Source organism: Narcine bancroftii, chromosome 4 (genome assembly GCF_036971445.1).
Source record: "Narcine bancroftii isolate sNarBan1 chromosome 4, sNarBan1.hap1, whole genome shotgun sequence".
Classification (NCBI taxonomy): Eukaryota; Metazoa; Chordata; class Chondrichthyes; order Torpediniformes; family Narcinidae; genus Narcine; species Narcine bancroftii.
This window is the reverse complement of record NC_091472.1, coordinates 91518697-91540274: the sequence shown is the minus strand read 5'-3', so window position 1 is coordinate 91540274 and position 21578 is coordinate 91518697. Positions and strand designations below refer to the sequence as shown.

Genomic DNA, 21578 nt, shown 5'->3' with positions numbered 1-21578 from the left:
CTATCTCTTTTGTAACAATTATTTCATCACTATCTTTTTTGTATCAATTATTTTTATCACTATCTCTTTTGTAACAATTATTTTATCGAGGCCCTCACCTCCCTTCGCATCCCTCTCACCACTCTTTGACATACTGGATGTGTCTTCCACCACGAAGACTGACACAAAATATCTGTTCAAAGCCTCGGCCATTTCCTCATTGCTCAATATCGATCTCCCTTTCTCATCTTATAGTCACCCTCTTCTGTTTTATATATTTATAATTTTTTTTACTATGTTTTTATATTTTATGCTAATTTACCTTCATAATACTTCTTCCCCTTATTTCCCATTTAGTTGACCTTTGTTGCCTTTTAACGTTTACCTAATCCTCCAGTTTCCCACTACTCTTGGCTACTTTGAACACATGAGCTTTTAATTTTATACTTTCTTTTATTTCCTTAGTTAACCAAGGCTGACTCTTCCCTCTCTTACTGCCCTTATTTTTAATGGGAATATATTTTTGTTGAGCACTGTGAAAAGTCTCTTTGAAAGTCTTCCACTGTTCTTCAATTCTATGTTCAAAAGGGAGTTGGATAAGGCTCTTGTGGGCAGGGGAGTTGAGGGTTATGGGGATAAGGCAGGGAATGGATACTGACAGAGAATGATCAGCCATGATCTGAAAATTAGTGGTGCTGGCTCGACGGGCCAATTGGCCTACTTCAGCACCTACTGTCTATTGTCTATTATTCTGCCAACTAGCCTGTGCTCCCAGTCCACGCTGACCAATTCCTCCCTAATCCTGTTGTTGTCTCCCCTGTTCAAGCATAATACACTAGTTGTAGATCTAACTATTGTATCCTCCATCTGTATGAGAAATTCAATCAAACCATGATCGCTTTTTCCAAGAGGGTCCATAACTCTAGATCGTTAATTTTACCTATCTCATTGCTCAGTACTAGATCTAAAATAGTATTCTTCCTTGTTGAATCCTTAGCATGCTACTTAAGAAAGCTATCACGGATGCATTCTATAAAGTCTTCCTCCAGACTCCCTCGACCAACTTGATTTTCCCAATCTACTTGGAAGTTGAAGTCCCGTTTTCCCCCCCCCGCCCCATGACAACTGCCGTTCCATTCTTAAATCCCTCAGTTATCTCTCTGTTAATTGCCTGTGCCACTGTGTTATTGTTATTTGGTAGGCAATAGACAACTCCCACCAGTGATTTTTTTTTCGCCCCTTTACTATTCTATCCTCTACCCTGCTCCTTAGATCTTGTATTATCCCTCACTATTGCCCTGGTCTTAAGAGCGCTATCCCACTTTTACCATCCTGTCTATCTTTTCATATTACCTGATACCCTTGAAAGTTTAATTCCCAATAATGACCATCTTGTAAACATGCTCTTTTCTATGGCAAATCTTAGAATAATGGTGGGATAAGAGACCATCAGTCCTATCTTGCCAATGAAGACCACTCTTGCTCCTTTGCTGTAAGCCATGCATTCTGAAGTAGCTGTTCCATTCTCTTTGGGAAAGGGAACGCCTACTTTTTTTTTTTGAAAGACTCTCTAAGGAACTAATCAAGTTGACATCAGCATCTGCAGATTTGGCACAGTGGCGCCACAGACAGTATCATTGTTGCACCAACCTTGGGGTTGGTCTGTGTAGAGTTTGCACATTCTCCCTGTCCCTGTGACTGTGTGGCTAATCCCAATCCCCCTGGATGCTCCATGGGTTTAGAATGAGTTAATTGACTGCTACAAGTTGTCCCTTGTCTGTAACTAAGTGGTAGAATCTGGGGGGTTGGGAGCGATGGTGGTAATTAGAGAGAGGCTAGATTCAAGTTGTTGTTTAATGTCATCTAATGTTGTACAATCAAATGAACCAACATTTCCCTAGTCCATGGTGCATTCACATTGCATGTGTATCATACACACCACATAAAAGAAAATATTACCACAAATAAGTGAATGAATATCATTCAAAGTTGATAAAATGCTCTTCGAGGAGACCTCAGTGATGATGAACTATTATTCATTAGTCTCGCAGCTTGAGGAGGAAAAACTGTTGCCTACTCGGGCAGCTCTAATCCTGATGCTCCTGTATCTCCATTCTGATGGCAGAAGAGCAAAGGGATTACAGGATTTATGACAGGAATCAACAATACAGGTACACGATCCTTTATCCGGAACTCTTGGGGGACAGTGTGTTCTGAATTTTGGAATTTTCCAGATTTTGGAAAGCCCACCCAAATTGGGCTGCCATATCTGCCCCGGCCACCCCGGCCCCCCCTCCTCCCACAGCGCTGGTCACCCCCACCCCCCCCCCCCCCCTCAGCTGCCTCTTTCCCCACTTACCGGATTTTGGAGCTTTCCAGATTTTAGATGTCTGGATAAAGGATCGTGTAGCTGTACTTTGGAGCCTCTTTACAGCAGTCCTGGTATATGTAATAAATGGGGTGGGAGGAGGGAGACCTGAATGGGACTGATGGGAATTCTCTTGTGAGGGAAGGGACCCGATGGACCCAATTGCCTTCTATTTGTTAGAAAATGCGAATGTACATTATGTGCAAGTTGTTGGAGACATGTATCGAAGGCCAAAGGACTTATTCCTGTACTCTACTATTCAAAGTGCTAAATTAATGCTCTGGACTATTTCTGAATGTAGTGAAAGATCTTGAGAAATTACTATTGAATTTCCATCCCTGTGAGATTGTGATTGGAAGGAATTCTGCAGAGATATCCCAGTTGACTTGGGCAATGTAGGGGCTTCATGTCAAATCTCCTTTCTATTAGCAACTACCTCGTGATAACATCAGGAGCAGGAACCAGCCATTCATGTTTTTTTAAACCATCCATCTAGATGGCCATTTTCAACAGGGGCTGCGGATTGAAATCATAAAAAAAATTTTTGTAGTCTGTTGAAGAGAAGAATGGAAGAAACTATTTAAACTTGACCACTTCCTGGGGGAAAAGAGGCCCATAAACTTTGAGCAGAGTCCTAAGGGGGCAATTGCCAAAATCGGGTTGAGAATGGCTAATTTAGATCGACTTATTGGCATTAGTTACTCCTTTCCTTTTCTTCCATTTCAGCTGAGTGTCCGCAGGAAAAACACCAAAGAGGTGGTTGGCAGCTTTTTAAAGAGCATGATAAAATCTGCTGACGAGGTCCTCATCTCTGGAGCTAAGGTATTTAGGCATGCGTTTGATCATAATACAGATGCTTCTAAATTTGGGATCCGAACATGATTTAGAGTGGCAGAAAGCATGGAATTAGAAATAAAAACAAGATTTTGAAACTCTTATGTCATGGAGGATCTGGGGGTGCAGGAGAGGGGCAGTTAGCATGTCAGGTTGAAGAACTGGGAAGGTCAGAAATTAAAGTGATTGAAGTTGCAAAGAGGGCAAGGAATGGAGAGAACAAAGCAAGTATGATTGGTGCAGGGATCAAGAAAGGAATTTGTTGACCATTCACTTGGATTTCAGTTGATATCTTGGGTCCATTTACTTTCACATTGTCAATTAAACTTGTTTAACAGATATCTAAATATTATCTTCCATTTAATCTAACTTTTGAGGGAGGGGTAGGGGTGAGGGGTTGATTGACAGGTGTTGAGAGTGAGAGATTCAGATTTTTTGCTATCTGCTGTGGGAGAAATACTTTCTTACACCACACCTAAATGTTCTGGTTATAGCTGTTTAAATCTAAACTGTAAATAGTCACCAATAAAACCCACGTGTAACATCGTAGCAGTCTCATAATGATAATTAGAAGCTTACCAGCGTCTGGTTTGAGGGGAATAGGATGTTTATATTTGTGAGGAAGGAAGAGATTAAAAGAAATGAAGATTTAAAGAGTTAGAAAATGGTTTGTGTGGGACATAGTCCTTTTGGGTTAGCAACCTTTCTTGGTGTTGAAAGTTCAATAATTTAAAAAAAATAATAATTCATGACCTCTTGCAGGATACAGATGAATTCTTTGAACATGAGAAGACTTTCTTTGTAGAATATGGCACCAAAATTAAAGACTCTGCACTCAAAGCAGAAAAAATGACAAGAACTCACAAAAGTAAGTGTAGATTGGCCAACTGCTGCTTGACCAGTAAATGTTGATAATTTTTATATGAAGGCAAAAAGGAACTAAATTTTGAGTTGACTGCTAACTTGATGCTCCTCTGTCCCCAGATGTCTCTGATGATTATATTCAGTTATCCTCTTCTTTTAATGAGCTTGGAATGGAAGAGAAGTCTCCTTTGAGCAAGTGAGTCTTTCCATCTTCACACATTGGCTGAGCAGGTGATAGTAACTGTTTTGTAGTTTCCAACAGCAGGAGTGGATGCAGTTGCCTTTAAACAAACATTCCCTGGGTGTGTTTTGATTGTGTTGCTCCTTTGGTAAGATGCTGGATGCTACAGGCACTTGAACATGTTCCTGGCCTATCCAGGTTTTCAACCATGTATCCCCAGTGTGCTATTTGGTGGACCTGGTGTTTCTTGCCACCTTTGGGGATTGTTTGGGTAGTTCTGTTAAAGAGGCTGCAGCAAGTTGGTGTAGTGAGTCTTGTACGGGTAGTGGAAGAAGCTGTGGAGCTCTGTTGCTGGAGTGGGGGGGTAAATATTCAAAGTGGTTGGTGGGCTGATAATTGAAACCACCTTTTTGTGCCTCAGGGCTTCTGGAGCAGCGAGAAGACAGTTTTAGGACATGGCCCAAGTGCAGGACTAAATGGGAATGAATTCTAATGTCCATTGCAGTCATTGAAAATTGAGACCAGAGGAGTTGGTGGGGAGAGAAGTGAGCATGTCCTGGACCAGAATAGTCTACCTTGTTCAGTCTACCTTGCCTTAGTGTCTGTGTGCACTCCCACTTGAGTTTACAAACAAGAGTGGTTCCAGTGAAGAGAAGAATTGAACAAGAAGCCATAAGCCATTGGTTGATAACTAACTTTTATTTTCCAGTCACTATGTAAAACTTGCTGAGCTGTTTGAAAAACTTCGGGTAAGTCTGCATTATTTAAATACTAAATGAGAATGATAAAAGTACTAATTTAGAATAGAAAAGTTGGGGCATACCAGGGTAAGATCAACAATTCATTTGGTGCTGTTGTTTTAGCAGTCTGGGAACAGAGGCCATTTGGCCTCTTGCTTCTTCCCACTATTCAGTGAGCTCATGGAGCCGAGTTGGCTGTAACCCTTCCTGAGAGTCAGAGAGAGAGAGAGAGATTTATTTATTTTGCTTGGGACAATGGAATAAGTGATCCAAAATGAGTATGGTATGTAAGTGGTGAGACCCCATTCAGAAGATAGCCCTGCTGTAACAATTTGATTGTCTACATAGTAATTTTTTTCAGTTAGTTCATTTTAAAGTTTGTTTGAAAAATAAATGCTGAAAATCTACCAGATTAAGTCACAGATGAACCTGGAGATTTGCTTAATGTGCAGTTCCAATAGGACGCCAGGAAAGTGAAATCCTTTGTTTCCGAAGCCTTTGATTTTTATTAACTGGCCAGTTTAGTGGGGTAGTTTCCTGATTGACTGTTTAAGGGTAATCAATTATCTGGCTAGATTACACCTGCGGTAGCTACCATAACACCAAAGGCCGAGTCCAGAAACCAGAGCTGTTCAGAGTTGGAGCTTAGATATAAGAAATGGAAGCAGTGAATTAATTCACTGCAATTTTGCTCTTCCCCTCCCTTTTCTTGTAAATCGATGAGTAGTCACTGGTCAGTCTTCAAGTCCAAAAGAAATGCACAGCAAGCTACAAAGTAGCAGGGTTTTATTTTAGAAGGTTTCTTAAACATTACATGTTACTTAATCCTTGGTGCTGTGTGGTTGGTCCTGGCAGAGAGTATTGAGGCAAGGTGGTCAGTGTGGTTTCCTGGATTAATTTCCAACTGTAAAATGGAATTGCAGAGATTTTCTCTTTTTTTCCCCCCCTGATCATCCTTGGGACACTGTTCGTTTTGCCTATATCAGTGGTTTTCAAACTTTTTCTTTCTGCTCACATACCACCTTAAGTAATCTCTATGCCATAGAAGCTCTGTGATTCGTAAGGGATTGCTTATGGTGGTATGTGAGTGGAAAGAAAAAGTTTGAAAACCACTGTTTTAATTGTACCTAATTGACTCGTTATGTGTATGGTTTCATAACTCCAAAGGAAATGGACCAATGACTTTTTCTCAAGCAAAATATTTCAGTAACAATTGGGTCTAGAGCAGTGGTTCTCAACTTTCTTTCCCACTCACATCCCACCTTAAATAATCCCTTACTAAATAAATAATCCCTTACTAATCACAGAGCACCTATGGCATAGGGAATACTTAAGGTGGTATGTGAGTTGAAAGATAAATTTTGAAAACCACTGGCCTATACAGAGAAAGTTTGTGGGAGGAGCAGGGGTGCAGTGCTAATATTTTTTAGGTGACATTGCTCACCAAAACGGCGACAAGGAGGTCTCGCAAGACCTGGCTTTGGAGGCTGTTGGTCTACGACGTAGGATGACTGGTCATGGAAGAAACAGATATGTCCAGAATAGCACTCAGCCACGACGTGTCACTGGGACGGCCCCGAAGTGTCCTGGTGAGGTGCCAGAGTGGTGCTCCTGTGAGCTCCAGCAGCACTGCACCCCTGGGGTGGAGGCAGTCTCTGGCACAGGATTTATTGTCCATCACCTATTACCCCTGAGTTGAGGTGGTAAAAAGTCGACCAAATTTGTCTTCAACCTTGTAACAGCACTGATTCACCACACCTTACAAACAAATAACGAATGCACTCACTCGTTTCTTTCAGCACACACCATGAAGTCGACTTTCTTTATTATTCACTAGACACAACATTGCATTCTTCAACTCCCAAACACCACCCAGTTAAACTCCTCTACCTCATCATTGCCTCACTGTCACATGGGTGATCCTGATGTTCTCACTCTCCTCCTGCATCTGAGATTCATCACCTGTAAACTGACGCTTAACACACCCGCACATGCACGCTAATACCCCTGCGTGTCAGTTTGCTCTTATCATCAGCGGCTGCTGGCACCGCTCCCAACGAAGGTAAGTACAAGACCGGTTCACCCTCTTCCTTGATGGGAAGTGGTGCTTTGAGCCGTATGAAATATTTAAGCCTGGGTGTAGCCAATGGAAATGATAGCTGGCTTAATTACACAGCACAATTTCCTTTTAATGGTTTTTTTTTTAACCTTTCACTCCCCCGATCCTTAATCCTCCCACAGAAAGTAGAGGGAAGAGTGTCAAGTGACGAAGACTTGAAATTGACGGAGCTGTTAAAATACTATGTGAGGGACATACAGGCAGCAAAGGTAATGTGTCTGAACCTTGCTACTTTACAGCTTTCCTCTGTGTGCTTGATGCCCCAGAATCCAACGTGTTTAAGATTTACTGATTGGGATGTGACTACTACAAACTTTTAAGAGTTGCCTTGTAATTTTAGTTTAGTCAATGACTAGGATTATTTATCTTCCTTGTTATGGAAGATAATTACATTAGTTACCTCTTTCAGGATTAGTTAATTACCTGGTGATCTTGCAAATGGATTCTGAGCCACTATAACAGTTGAGACTGAGGGACCCCAACCTGGTCAAGGTCATTGTAACTGTAAGGAGAGAATTGAATTATTTTATTGTCATATTTATCAATATATAGCAAGTCGTATGGTTTTGCATGATATCTAGGCATTCCATCTGACACAGCAGGCAGTGACAGTGAGATGACAGTGTAGGAAATAATGAAGGGAGCTGTAAATTAATTTATTGACCTGCAGTCTGTCAATCTTCAGATTATATCGTATGGATCTGAACAAGAGTTCAAATGTTAGACATTTGGTTGTTTCCCTCTGCTTATTACCTTCGTTTGTTCACTCATGGGGGCAGGTATTGGACATCCGCAATTGCCCCTGGACTGAGGAGGCAGTGTTCAAGTCAATTGCAGTGCTGGAGGTAGAGCTGGTTGTGTCCTCAGATTAGGCAGTAACAACAGATTTATGGAACCTGGAGCACACTGTTTGAGACTGGTGATGGGGTATGTACCCTTGCATTTAAAAAGTATCTGGATGAGCTTCCAAGTACTAGTAAATGGAACCCGTACCTATATAGCTGGGCACTTGATGGTAGACATGGATGTGATGGACTTGAGGGCCTGCTTTTGTGCAGCATGATTGTTTGCCTCCATTTCCCTTCCCAGGTGGGTGCCCTTATTCCAAATAGTTGGTAGATTGTATGATGGAAGTATTTTGTGGACTTACTTCCTCTGATGCACAAACTGTTTTCCAATGGGCAGGCATACACTTGTCTGCTGTCAGCCTCATATACACAGTGGTCTGGGGAAGATCTCTCTGCTTTGGGAACATTGGGTGCCTTAAAGGCTTGATACGACCAAGTACAAAGCAGTTTGGTTAAATAAGGAACTGGCCATTTTAGCGGATTTTTAAAAAGAAAGTATTGTGTAAGTCATAGATTCCCAGTGCTGGTAACAGTGAATTCTAGTAGTCCTCTGCAGGGTTTGTAAACAAAATTATGCAGGAATAGGGAGTAACTGGGAAAGCTCATTGTTATTTTGCCAAAAGAGCAGGTAAGTTGTGCTTCAATTGTAGAGGATATTGGACCACTTTGGAAGTACACTGTATAGTTCTGGTCTCTTTAATTCATTAAAAGAAGTGCAAAGAAGATTTAGTGGCATACTGTTGTAGAGCTTGAGAGCAGCAGGGATAATTGGGAGTAGTGAGATGCTCTCTCATGACACCCTCTGAAGAGAGGAGGAGAGCTTCTTCTGGGTAGGCATCCCTCAGAGGTTTTTCTCAGCACAGACTTGGTAGGCTGAAGTTGATGGGTCTTTGCTGACCCGTTGCATACTAATCCTACATTAATCTCCTAATTCTCCCCACGTTTGTATCACCTTCCCTGGATTCCACCAATCCTACTGTCTCCTGGGGACAATTTTCAGCAGCCAGTGAACCTACCATCAGATGTGGGAGGAAACCTAAAAGTGCCCAAGGTCAGGATCAATCCCAGTTTTCTGGTGCGATGAGGCAGCAGCTCTACCAGCTATGACACTCACCTGGAGTGAATGGATTGGCCAATAAGGAAAAGTGAGATAGTCCAAGCTTGTATCTGCTGGAGTGAAGAGTGAGCATCTGAAGAGGTTCTGATTGGAGATTGTCTTCTCGTGGGAGGATCCAAATTAAGAGTCTCCCATTTACAACTGGAGTCCAAGCTTATTTGTGGTTTGTGATCTTTGGTCTCAGAGTGGGGATGCAGTGCCTGAACCTTTTGGCAGAAAATGGGGTGGAAGGCTACAGAAATGTAGATTTAAGTTTACAGTTGATCAATTGTGATCTAATTAAATGGTGGAGTGACCCACCATTCCTAATTTGAAAATTTTTAAGCCAAGTCATTAAAAATAACACAGATGCTGGAAATCTAAGATGAAAGAAAATGCAGGAAATTCTCAGCAGGTTGAGAACATCAGTGGAGAAAGAAATCTATGAACTGGAAAAGCGAAGCCCAGTGCAGAAAGAGGCAGAGTGGAGAGAAGAGAGGGACTGTTTGAGGGTCAGTGAGGGGATGGATGCCATTGGTGCTGTCTGAGAGAGGATGGTAAATGGATATTAAGTAGAGCCCATCTGTCTGGTGGAGATGTAAATAGGGGGATAGGACATGGGGCAGTACAGAGACTGAAAACTGAGCTGCTTCAATGAGATATAATGCTGGAAATGGCCAGTAGATCAGTCAGCATCTGTGGAGAGAAGAACTAAGCAAAATGATCCCATATCTATCTTGACCACACAACTCCTGAATCAAATTCAGTTGAATTGTTTGTCATGTGTACTACATCCAGTGGGAAAAAAAATCTTATTTTGAGTGCTCGCCAGGCAAGTTGTACTCTAGGTCAGCAGGTGGGAAATAATAAAACAGAAGTGCAGGGTATACAGTAATTTAGAGTTCAGGGTATAATGTTACCTGGACAATGTTTAGGGTCTAGAGAAAACTACAATTAAACAGTGCAAGGGCAACATCTTTTACCAAACAAAAGCCCATTCAATTGTTAGATAACTCTGTATGTGTGACTTCTCATCTGCCAAGGCTAACAAAACTCTCGACCACATCACTATTTCTGCTCTCATCCTGACTCTAAGCCAGATGAGGGTCTCAGCTCCCCTTGTCCTTGCCACCCACCCTTCCAGCTTCCACTAACGAAACCAAGGATGGTGTGTTAATGTCCCTTGGGTAGTTTAATTTGGTGTATGGGCAAGGAAAAGGTTTGAGTTGCTCTCTTGTCAGGTGTATGGCACAATGATACATTATGTTAAGTTTTCAAATGGGCCACCTGTTTCTGATATGTGAAGATTTCCTTGGATATCTGGAGATTTTTCCCTAAGGCTTTAAATGTTTGGAGTTGCATGGTCTGGGATCACCAGTTCTGTGCAGATTATGAAAGGTAGTGCTGGGCAAGGCTGTGGACCAGGTAAACCTGATACCAACAGAAGAATGGGGAAAAATTCTAGTTTGTCACATGTGCCAAAATGCTGTGGTTGTTTTGTGAGCAGCCCTGTGGGTACAACAGTTTTTAAAAAAAAACACAGTACAGAGTTTTAGATTGATAGGTTCAGTTGGTGCAGATCAAAGACCACATTATTTTGTGTGATATGCATTCAGGAGGGGCACATGTTCCTGTTTCTCCGCTTTGTAATACGGAATGAAGTTTGCTCATAAACGACTCCACTGGTATTTGAATCTTTGTATTAATTTTGCAGGATCTTCTGTACAGGAGAGCCAGAGCTCTTGTAGATTCTGAAAATGCCAGTAAAGCCCTGGACAAAGCTCGGATAAAGGGCAAAGATATGAAACAAGCAGAACTCCAGCAACAGCTGTGCAGCCAGAAATTTGAGAAGCTTTCAGACTCTGCTAAGAAAGGTACAAGCCTCTGGTATCTCGGGACAGGACAGCACCCCCTCTGCTCCCAGCCAGTCAAGTGGTCTTTGAAGCATTAAAATGTTAATTCAGAAGTAAGGATGCCCCCTGATGAATGTTCACTTTCATCTCTAATGAAACTGTCTGAGCCTGCATGCATCAAGACCCAGAAAGTGGTCTAGCATGGTCTGCAGTCCTCGTGGCAGTTTATCCAGAATGTTGTGACAACATTAACACAGGAGAGTCTAGGTGCATCTCCTTTTTTAAAAAAATTTTTTAATTTTTCACTCTATGAACCATATTGACCAAAATACACGTAAACCTTTCCCTCTTGAATATACAGAGTGTCATTTTCTCCCCTGATGAATGTTCACTTTCATCTCTAATGAAACTGTCTGAGCCTGCATGCATCAAGACCCAGAAAGTGGTCTAGCATGGTCTGCAGTCCTCGGGGCAGTTTATCCAGAATGTTGTGACAACATTTGTTCCAGGCAGTGACCAGCCCTAACACAGGAGAGTCTAGGTGCATCTCCTTTTTTTAAAAAAAATTTTTAATTTTTCACACTATGAACCATATTGACCAAAATACACGTAAACCTTTCCCTCTTGAATATACAGAGTGTAATTTTCTCCCCTTTTCCCCCCTCCCCACCCACTCATTTCCTTGATGTTCATTACCCCCAGGGTATTGATGGTGAGTGACTGGGCAATGATTGTCCAGAAACTTAACTGGACCAGCAAAAGAAACACCATAGCTACTAGAGCAGGTATCCAGCAGTGACTGGCTCTCCTCCTGATACCTTGAGGCCTTTCCACCATACACAAAGCATAGTCAGGATTGTGACTGAACATTCTGTTTACCTGGATGAGGACCACTCCTAATGACTGCATCCAGACTGAAGCTGGATTAATACCGCAAGTGTCACCAGAACAGCTTTCTGCATGTTTCTCCAGTACTCGGGCAGAATAACTACAGGGTGTAACTTTACAAATCCTGTCATCTTGTGCCAAGAAAGACAATTACAACAGGTACCTGGGAACGCATGCTGTTTCCCCTCTATTGTACATGATCCTAGGATGGATGTACCTTGTTCTTTCATTATTACTGGGTATAAATCCTGGGACTCTGGTGCCAATAACATTCTTGGGGTGCTGTCACTGGGACTGAAGCGGTTCAAAAATGCAGATGCTCTCTATTTACTTCCACAGCCATTTCTAGGGCAATTAGTGTTGAGTAAAGAAGACTGGCTTTGCCAAGGTCTGGGGAAAAATGACATGAACTTGAGAATTTGGCATGCAATATGCACAGAGAAGAGGTTAAAACAGCAGGGTGAAGTAAACAGAATGTCAGGAATGTTATTGTAGAACATTGGCTAAGATTGAGTGAATACATGTTTGACTTGCAGTGCTTGCTCATTTGGACGTTCCATCATCTTGTGCATCATCTGTTTATTAAAAGCCTTGCCCTAATATTTGAAATGCCTCAAGATTGTGCCTCTCTCTGTCCCTCATCTGTAGTTCAGGTGAAAATTGAGTTCCTTGCTGGTGCAGTTAATTTGCCAATATTCAGTCAGCCACATTCTCGCCTGTACACCACACCAGCCCATGTGGCTTGTTTTCACTTTGCCTTCAGCCCTGCTGTGTTTAGAATGTTCCCTGACTGGTGGCTACACATTCAGATGTAAACCATGGAATTCCTGAAGGATTTCACCACTGTCGCTGCAAATGGGCTGCTGTGACTCAATGGATAGAGCTGCTGCATCACAGCCCCAGCCAATCATAATCTCCAGTGCTACTGTGCAGAGTTCGCACGTTCTCCGTCAACTCACCTTGACATAGGCAATTGGTAGGAAAACAATGGGCATATAAGGGGGACTACGTTGATGGAAATGGTAAGGAGAGTTTTCAATGGGCTGAGCGACCTCCTTAGTCATCATTGAAATTGGTGTAGTTGGTGCAATAAAATAGTAATAAACTTCTACCATGAACTCCTGACAAGCTTGATGTTACTTTAAAATTCCATGATATGATTTCCATTTCAATCCTCTGGAATTGTTTTCCCAGAGTAAAAGTTGATAACATGAGCTGCTGCCAGACAATAACTTGGTGTAAAAGTTATTTAACCTTGCCTATCCATGTTAAGTTGCTGATTCAGGATGTTCCTCTTTTCAGAACTGACTGCTTTCAGAACCAGAAGAGTGGCAGCATTCCGCAAAAATTTGATTGAAATCTCTGAGCTGGAGCTGAAACATGCCAAGGTGATTGGTCTGTAACTGTTATGCTGCAGGAGGTACTGATGGGGTTGGATTCCAGACAGCTCCTCATCTCTGGTTGTCATCTTCCCCTCCCAACATTCGCTCCACAATCTGAAGAGAGAAACTGTTAAACGTTTTCAGCTTTAAAAAAAAATCCGAATCAAGATGATGTGGCAGTGTTTGGAGCTCCCTCTTTGGCGTGCTGTTGAAGTGGTGGGCCTGGGGGCTATTTGTGGGGCCCTTCAATTGGGGGTGCTCTGTGTATATAATCCATCCATTGGGAGGGTTGTGTGTGCATGTTCGCATTCCTCCCTCCCTTGCATAATAAATAATGATCGACAGGATGCAGATGGCAGCCACGTACTCAGTGATATCAATCTCGTGTTCATCATGAGAAGGTTCAGGAGAGCAGCCTTGGACAGCAGGGGCATATTTGCCACTGACTGGATTCCCAGGCTGCTTTCAGTTGTGCCATCAATGACTCCTCCCCACCACTTCAATTTGTACCAGGGCACAATGCAGGAAATAGCTGTTAGTGCTGTGTGCTGGGTGGTTTGGAAGTGGTATCGATCTGAACTCCATGTTCTGTAGGGCCCCTTTGATTAAGCTGAGCAGATGCAGCCTGGTTTTATTGCAGAACATTAGGAGAAGGTTTTATCCCAATGCAGGAAGAAGTCGTTGTTTTTGTGCCAGTTGCTTTCGTGAACTCTGCAGTGTAGTTGGCAAAGCTGCTGCCTCTCAGAGACCCGGGTTCAGTCCTGTTGTTTGAGCTCTATATAGAGTTTACAATTCTCCCTGTGATGGTGTGGGCTGGCTACAGTTTCCCATCACGTCCCAAGACATTAATTGGCCATTGTACATTACCTTTAGTGTGCAGGTGGATGTAGAATATATGGGGAGGGGTGGAGAGGGGAAATTAGGAATGACATTGCTCTGACCCATTGGGCTAAGTACCCTCCTTTGTCATCAGGAAATGTGGAAAGTTCCTGCTCTATAATGTCCCTGGGTATTCATTCCAACAAGCCTCCCCAAGCTTCCTGGTGTTAAATCTGATTACAGCACAGTTTATAAACAAACAATAATTTGTCTTTGCCACTCTGGCAAATGTGACCCACTCCAACCAATTTCAGGGCTTCATCTGCCACTGCTTGCAACCCTTTGGAATTCTGAATGGCTGCAATTTTTAAATTTGCCTTCTGCCTTTATTGTTGCAAGAAGGGTTTGAAGAGCTTCCCCTGCCCTTCACCAGAGCAACAGGCTGATAAGGTTGTTTCTATGCTGGGCATAGAAACAAGCCTGTTGACCCATTGTGCCACCAAGCATCCATTCACACAAATCCTGTTCTTCCTGTATTACACTGTATTATCAATCCCCCCTCCTTCCTCCCCACTCCCAAAAAAAGATTCAACCATTCATCTTAATTGACATCTACAAGATTGGGTGGAGAGCTAGCACCTTTTTTCTGGGATGAAAAAACATCTGTTTAAGGTGAGAGGAGGAAAGTTAAGGGGGAGATGTCAGAACTTTAATAATTTATTTACATGTACTCACCTACTCACTTATTGGGACATTCAAAAGACCCTTGGGCACATGGGTGTAAGAAAACATGGGGTTTATAGGTGCAAGGGAGGGAAGCATTCAGTCGTTGAGTAGGTCAGCAAAACATCATGGGTTGATAAGCCTGTACTGTAATGTTTTATCCAGGGGCAACATTCAACCAATTCACCCACCAACCCACCCACATCTCTGGGGGTTGTTGGTGGAAACCTACACAGCAGCACAGGATGTCAGGAGAGACCGTGGATTACTGGTGTTGGAAGACAGATGCTCTGACTAAAACTCTTCAACTCCTTCATTGGCATTCAAATGAGGCATCCCACAATGGAGTATCCCTGTTGAGAGTTAACTGGGGTTCTGAGGACTCTGGGGTGTCTTTTTCATACTTTCTCATCTTGCAATATCAAAGATTTGTTTTGGTTTGTTTTAGAACAATGTGCAAGTACTACAAAACTGTCTGGCTGTGCTGATGAGTAACTAATGCCACATGACTGGAGGGGATCAGGATTCTCAGATGGTGGTTCTCCCAATCGAAAAGATTTGTTTGCAACTCATGGCCCAAAATCGTCGTTCTTCCAACTGCTACTGAAAGAACTGTTGTCATGAGATGGTCTATGCATGGTTACACTCTTGTCCTTCAACAGTTTGTGCCTGCTGCTGCTTAACTCTAAAAGCTTGGATTAAGTGTAAAGTATTTTAAAATAAGCTTTGTTCCACACAAGTGCCTATCTGTCATGGTAATTCAGAGTTCAAAAATTGAAGTTGGCCCAAGTTTTGTAATGTTAGTGCTCCAATGCAAATTTAGTTTTGATAGTAATAGCAAATGAAGAGTAAAATGGACCTTCTACAATAATGCAAAGCTAAATTAACTGTTTAAATAAAATCATGTGAATGCTTCCATTGTATCATGTGCAATGACCAATTTCGTACTTGATCTGATAAACGGAATCTTCTTACTTAATACTGTATTCCACTAACTGATTCAAATTAAAATAGTTTTCTGTCTTTACTAATGAAGATAACTTTTGAGACAGACTGTTGATATGTTACTCCTTTTGTATCCCAAATGTAATTTGCAAGCAAAAGAGTTAAAATGGAAGAATTACAAGAAGATCTGCATGGGGACTTTTCAGAGAGGCACTGATTGCAGTATGGCTCTTCTGGGTTAAAGAGGCAACCCCCAACCCCCACCCATACTGAACCCTCATGTAAATTCTTGCAACTCCTTTGGGTAAAAAACACTCCTGAAATGACCAGCTGCTTCAAAATAATTGCAGCATACTTGTGCTTTTCTCTTTATAAAAATCTGAGGGCAGCATATTTTTAGGATGAATCTGGAGGAAGTGGAAGTTTAGCTGTGGCTTTTTACTCAGTTCAATTAAACCAAATCCTAGCCTGCCACCCAGCACATCAGTTGATGGTAGAAGGAAGCCCAGATGGAGCTTCTGTTGAATGTGGAGTATCTGGATTCATTTTGGTGGTCCTGTGTCTGAGTACAACAAGCAATGTTTACCCTGTGCTTTACAGACACAGGTCGCACTAATTCTGCATGTGGTGATCTCTGCTCCTTCCCTTGAGTTGGTTTTCTTCATCTTCCACCTTATCCACAATGATTGATCATCCTGTGGTGTGAAAAGTCTGTGATGCCTGTTAAAGAAATGTGAACAGTAAAAAAAGATTTGAAACTGCTCTAATCTCTTGCCCTGTCATTTGCCGGATCATTAATAATGGCGGTTTGGAATATGGAACAGTGGGAGAGGGGCTAGTGGCTTTGTGTTAGGAAAACAATCTCTCCTTCAGTTGCTGCAAGACTAAGGAGTTGGTGATGAATTTCCAGAAGAGGAGTCTATCAATGGTACTGAGGTGGTGTAGTGGTACACCACCGGCCTACTGCAGGGGGAAACCTCTGTACCTGCAGGAGTGTAAGGGGACTGTCAATCAGTTGGCCTGAAGGGATCAAGCCCCACCTGGTCGGGTGTCAATCACGCTCCGGGATACAAGCCTGTACCGGCCTCCCGAGGTTCACTCGAGTTACTGCAGCTACAGCCAGCTGGCTCTTGGAAGTCTTTGTGGATTAAAGTCTGTTGTACAATCTTTACCTTGTGTGTGTCTGATTCTGGCTAACAGCGCACACAATTCAATCCACAAAATTTTCCCATGGCTGCCATGGAAAAACTCCTGAGTGCAGGGAGCCTCGAAGTCGACCCTCACCACCCAGAAGCCCAGATAAGCTTTGAGATCTGGCAGCACGTGGTCGAGGCAATCATCGTGGCCCACGAAGGCGGCATCCTGGACTCAGATCAGAAGAGGTTGGTCCTACTCTGGTCAAAGCTGGGTCTCCACACCTTCCAGGCAACCAAAGGCTGCTCCATGTACAAGAGTGCAATGGACACTCTCGAGAACCCCACCCCCCATGAATGCAGTCTGTGCAAGGTACCTCCTCAACACCCGAGCCCAGCAACCCGGGGAGATGGCTGAGTCTTACCTTGGACACTTGCGAGAGTTGGCCCGACCATGTCTGGCTGAACCCAGGGTAGGTGCAGAGGAGGTCAAGAGGCTGATCTGAGACGCCTTCGTCCGAGGGCTAAGCTCGAGGGCCATCCGACAGAAGATGCTGGAAGACAATATCTATGCCCTAACCAAGACTGTGGAAGTGGTCCAAACCCTGGAAGCAGCAGCCCTGCACATTGAAACCTTCGATTCCAGGTTCCCCCAGGCTCCCTCATGGCCCTCTCACACTGCAGCTGCAGCCTTAGACCAAGCTGGGGAGGAGAACATCGCTTCGGCAGGCGCATGGCACCCCTGTAAGAACCGTAGGACCTGGTGTGGGTCCGATCGATGATCGCACCAAAACTGCCCAGCTTGGAACCAGTTTTGTTCCCGATGCGGCTAGAAAGGCCACTTTGTAAAAGTGTGCCTCTCAAATCCAGCCGGGAGCTCAGCAGCCCTCTATGACCTCCCCACCTCTCCTGTGGACCCCTCCATGTGCGCGTGCCAAGCGACACCATTGGCCCAGCGACGACTTCTGCCTTCCCAACTTCGGTGCAACATCCAGCCCCGCCAGTGACTGTCACAGCATGTGCCCCGAGCACCTGCACCAGCCCCAGCCCACACCAGCGCCGTTTGCCGAGAACTACAGCAATGTCACTTCCGGCTGATGTAATGATGTCACTGCAGCTGGCCACGATGACGTCACTTCCCGGGCACAACGGACACAGCTGGGGAAGGATGCCAGCCACGCAGCAGGCCCCCATGTGCTGCTGCCATCTTGGGTTAGGCAGCAGTCGACATGGAGGACCCCCAACAATGTTGAGAATGATATGGTCAACGTGGGCAATGACCAGGCCGCCCTACCAACGCTCCCCATGCCTCTGGGTGCCATCGGCTGCTGCACACCACACCCAGCGACTGACATCGACGTGGTCAACACGGGTGATGACCAGGTCACTCTACCCATGCTCCCTATGTCTCCGGAAGCCATAAATCGCTGCGCACAACCAGAGAGTGACGACTCCGACTCAGAGACGGTCCTGGCTGCCACCAGGCTGACCAGGGACATCTCTCACTACCTTGGGTGCTCGATGATGGACGTGTAAGTCAACGGGCAGGTAACGAAGTGCCTGTTCGACAGTGGCATCTCCGAGAGCTTCATTCACCCGAGCGTGGCCCACTCCCTGAGATCAAATGTCCACCCCATCACCTGCTCAATCGCCCTCGCCGCCAAGGATGAGACTGTTGGTACCCTTGGGCACTGCTCGGGTGATATAACTGTGGGAGGGGAGACTTGCACAGGGTTCAGGCTCCTGGTCATGCCCAAACTCTGCGCCCCCATCCTCCTGGGCCTAGATCTACCGGGCTTTCTCCACAATTGACCTGAAGTCAGCGTATCACCAAATCCCCATCCACCCAAAGGACAAGCCCTACACCGCCTTTGAGGCGGATGGGCGCCTGTACCAGTTCCGCTGAGTTCCCTTTGGGGTCACAAACGGGATCTCCGTTTTTCAGCGAGAGATGGATCACATGGTAGACCGGCACAAGCTGAAAGCGATGTTCCCGTATCTGGATAACGTCACTATCTGCGGCTGTGACCAGCAGGACCATGATGCTAACTTAGAAAAATTCCTCCAGACGGCCGGGGAGCTGAATCTCACTTACAACAAGGAGAAGTGTGTGTTTAGCACCACCCGCCTTTCCATCTTGGGGTACATCATGGCCCATGGAGTCGTCAGCCCAGAAAGGACGCACCTATTAATGAAGTTACCCCCCCCATGCTAAAGGCCCTCCCCAGGTGCTTTGGCCTGTTCTCTTATTACTCGCAGTGGGACCCTCGCTTCTTGGACTAGGTCTGCCCACTGGCCCAAGCTACAACTTTTCCCCTCCCACCCGAGGCGCAGGCAGCCTTCATCCGCATCAGGCAAGACATCGCAGACGCCACGATGCAGGCTGTGGTTGAGGACTCCCCCTTCCAGTTGGAGAGCGATGCCTCTGAGGTGGCCCTCGCTGCTACCCTCAACCAAGGGGGGTCTCCCTGTCACTTTCTTCTCCAGGACCCTCCACGGCTCCGAGCTAGGGCACTCTGCCATTGAAAAGGAGGCCCAGGCGATTGTGGAAGTGGTCCGTCACTGGTGCCACTACCTGGCCGGCAGGAGATTCACCCTCCTCAAAGACCAGCAGGCTGTGGCATTCATGTTTAACACTACCCACAAGAGCAAGATCAAGAACGATAAGATCCTGCGCTGGAGAGTCAAGCTGGCAACCTACAGCTACAACATCCAGTACCGCCCCGGGAAGTTTAACAACTCCCCTGATGCCCTCTCTCACACCTGCGCGTCTATGCACGACGACAGACTGCAGGCATTGCATGAGTTCCTCTGCCATCCGAGTGTCACCAGGTTGTACCATTTCATTGTCCCGAGGCCTGCCATACACCATTAGGGACATCAGGGACATGACAGAGGCCTGCTGGGTCTGCGTGGAGTGTAAATCCCACTTCTTCCACCCACCCCAGGCCCATGTTGTAAAAGCTACTTGGCCTTTCAAGCGTTTCGGCATGGACCTCAAAGGGCCCCTGCTTTCCACGAACCAAAATGTCTACTTCCTCACGGTAGTGGACGAGTACTCACGCTTTCCTTTCGCTATCCCTTGCCCAGACACCTCCACGGCCACCGTCATCAGGGCCCTGGGGCAGATTTTCACCATGTTTGGCTACCCCGCCTTCATCCATAGCGACCGGGGTCTAGTTTCATGAGTGACGAGCTGCGCCAGTATTTGATGGAGAGGGGCATCGCGACCAGTTGCACAGCGAGCTATAACCCGAGAGGCAATGGGCAAGTGGAATGCGAGAATGGGGTAGTCTGGAAGGCAGGGCCATTGAGTACTGGCAGGATGCCCTGCCCAAGGCGCTCAATGCCATTCGGTCGCTGCTGTGCATGGCTACCAACGAGACCCCTCACGAACGTCTGTTCTCATTCCCCAGGAGGTCGGCGACTGGAATGTCCCTCCCAGCATGGCTCATGTCCCTGGGACCTGTGCTCCTGTGTAAGCATGTACGGACACACAAGGCCGAAGTCCTAGTTGAACAGGTCTTCCTCCTACATGCAAACCACAACTACGCCTACGTAAGGTTCAGCAGTGGCCTAACGTCTCAGCCAGGGATGTAGTACCAGCAGGAGCACCCACCATACCATGCCACCCTCCAGCCCAGGATGACGCTAACTGGGCATACATCCCAGTCCCCAGGCAGCTATGGGGCACGCAGGACCTCCTTGACCACCAGGGGCCCACTTCCCCCACCCATCCAATGCGACCCTCATACGTCGACCCTGACTGCCCCTCCATGTGGCACCTCACCAGCCACACAGACCCCTGCTGCCAGCCCCCCACTTCCCTTCCGACCAGTGACCAGGAGCCAGTCCTACGATGGTCACAGAGACCCCGGCAGCCGCCGGATCGTCTCAACCTGTAAATATTATGTATGTAGTGGGTGTGATTCCTTGTTACTGCCCCTCCCCAACCCTCCGGGACAATTTTAAAGAAGGGGGTGAATGTGGTGGTACACCACCGGCCTACTGCAGGGGGCAACCTCTGTACTTGCAGGAGTGTAAGGGGACAGGACAACTCCTGGCCAGCAGTCAATCAGTCTGCCTGAAGAGATCAAGCCCCAACCGGTAGGGTGTCAATCACCCTCTGGGATATAAGCCTGCGCCGGCCTCCCGAAGCTCATTGAGTTACTGCAGCTACAAACAGCCTGGCTCTGTGGAAGTCTTTGTGGATTAAAGCCTGTTGTACAATCTTTACCCTGTGTGTGTCTGATTCTGGCTAACAGCGCACCACAGGTGGAGATCGTAGACTACTTTAAGTCTAAACCACTCCAGTGACCTGTCCGAGTCAACCCATGTTCAAGATTATTTTATTGTCATGTAATAATACAAAATGTAATATGACACAAAATTTTCTTTAGTGTAGCTTAAAAAAAACTTTTGCCATCAGCAGAAATTGTCCAGTGCCTTCGCAGGGAGAGAAAGAGAAGCAAAAGGTAATCCCCTGAGTGTCATTGAATATCCATGGATTTGCCTCCAGTGCTCACACAGCCTTCAGTCCAAACCATCTGCAACCTTAACTCCAGATGTACAGCTCTGACATGGACAGGAAGCTTCTGGCACCCTCTTACATCTCTGTTCTGATGCCAGGTACTCCTTCAGCCAGTCTCCAGCAGTCCATAGCCTGGTGTGAGACCTTTGACTGCATTTGCCAGCAGCCTATGGCTTATGTGAGTTCCTTGCCTCAGGTCACCAACAGCCCTCCGCCTGTGTGTCCTTCAGCCACGAAGCCCTTCGCTGGTCCACCGACTTGGTCGCCATCCTGTG

At 45.4% G+C, this 21578-nt stretch overlaps 1 protein-coding gene across 3 annotated transcripts in view; it reads left to right on the top strand.

The window, feature by feature from the left end:
- LOC138760823 (sorting nexin-5-like) overlaps positions 1–16401 on the top strand; it is a 54302-nt gene extending 37901 nt beyond the window's left edge. For all 3 annotated transcript variants that reach the window (XM_069931994.1, XM_069931996.1, XM_069931995.1), the window contains exons 6-13: positions 3074–3169; positions 3944–4049; positions 4166–4241; positions 4936–4975; positions 7208–7294; positions 10744–10903; positions 13073–13158; positions 15143–16401. In XM_069931994.1, the coding sequence (XP_069788095.1) occupies positions 3074–3169; positions 3944–4049; positions 4166–4241; positions 4936–4975; positions 7208–7294; positions 10744–10903; positions 13073–13158; positions 15143–15193 (702 nt within the window). In that variant the 3' untranslated portion in view covers positions 15194–16401. The remainder of the gene's footprint in view (positions 1–3073; positions 3170–3943; positions 4050–4165; positions 4242–4935; positions 4976–7207; positions 7295–10743; positions 10904–13072; positions 13159–15142) is intronic.
- The last annotated feature ends 5177 nt before the right edge of the window (positions 16402–21578 follow it).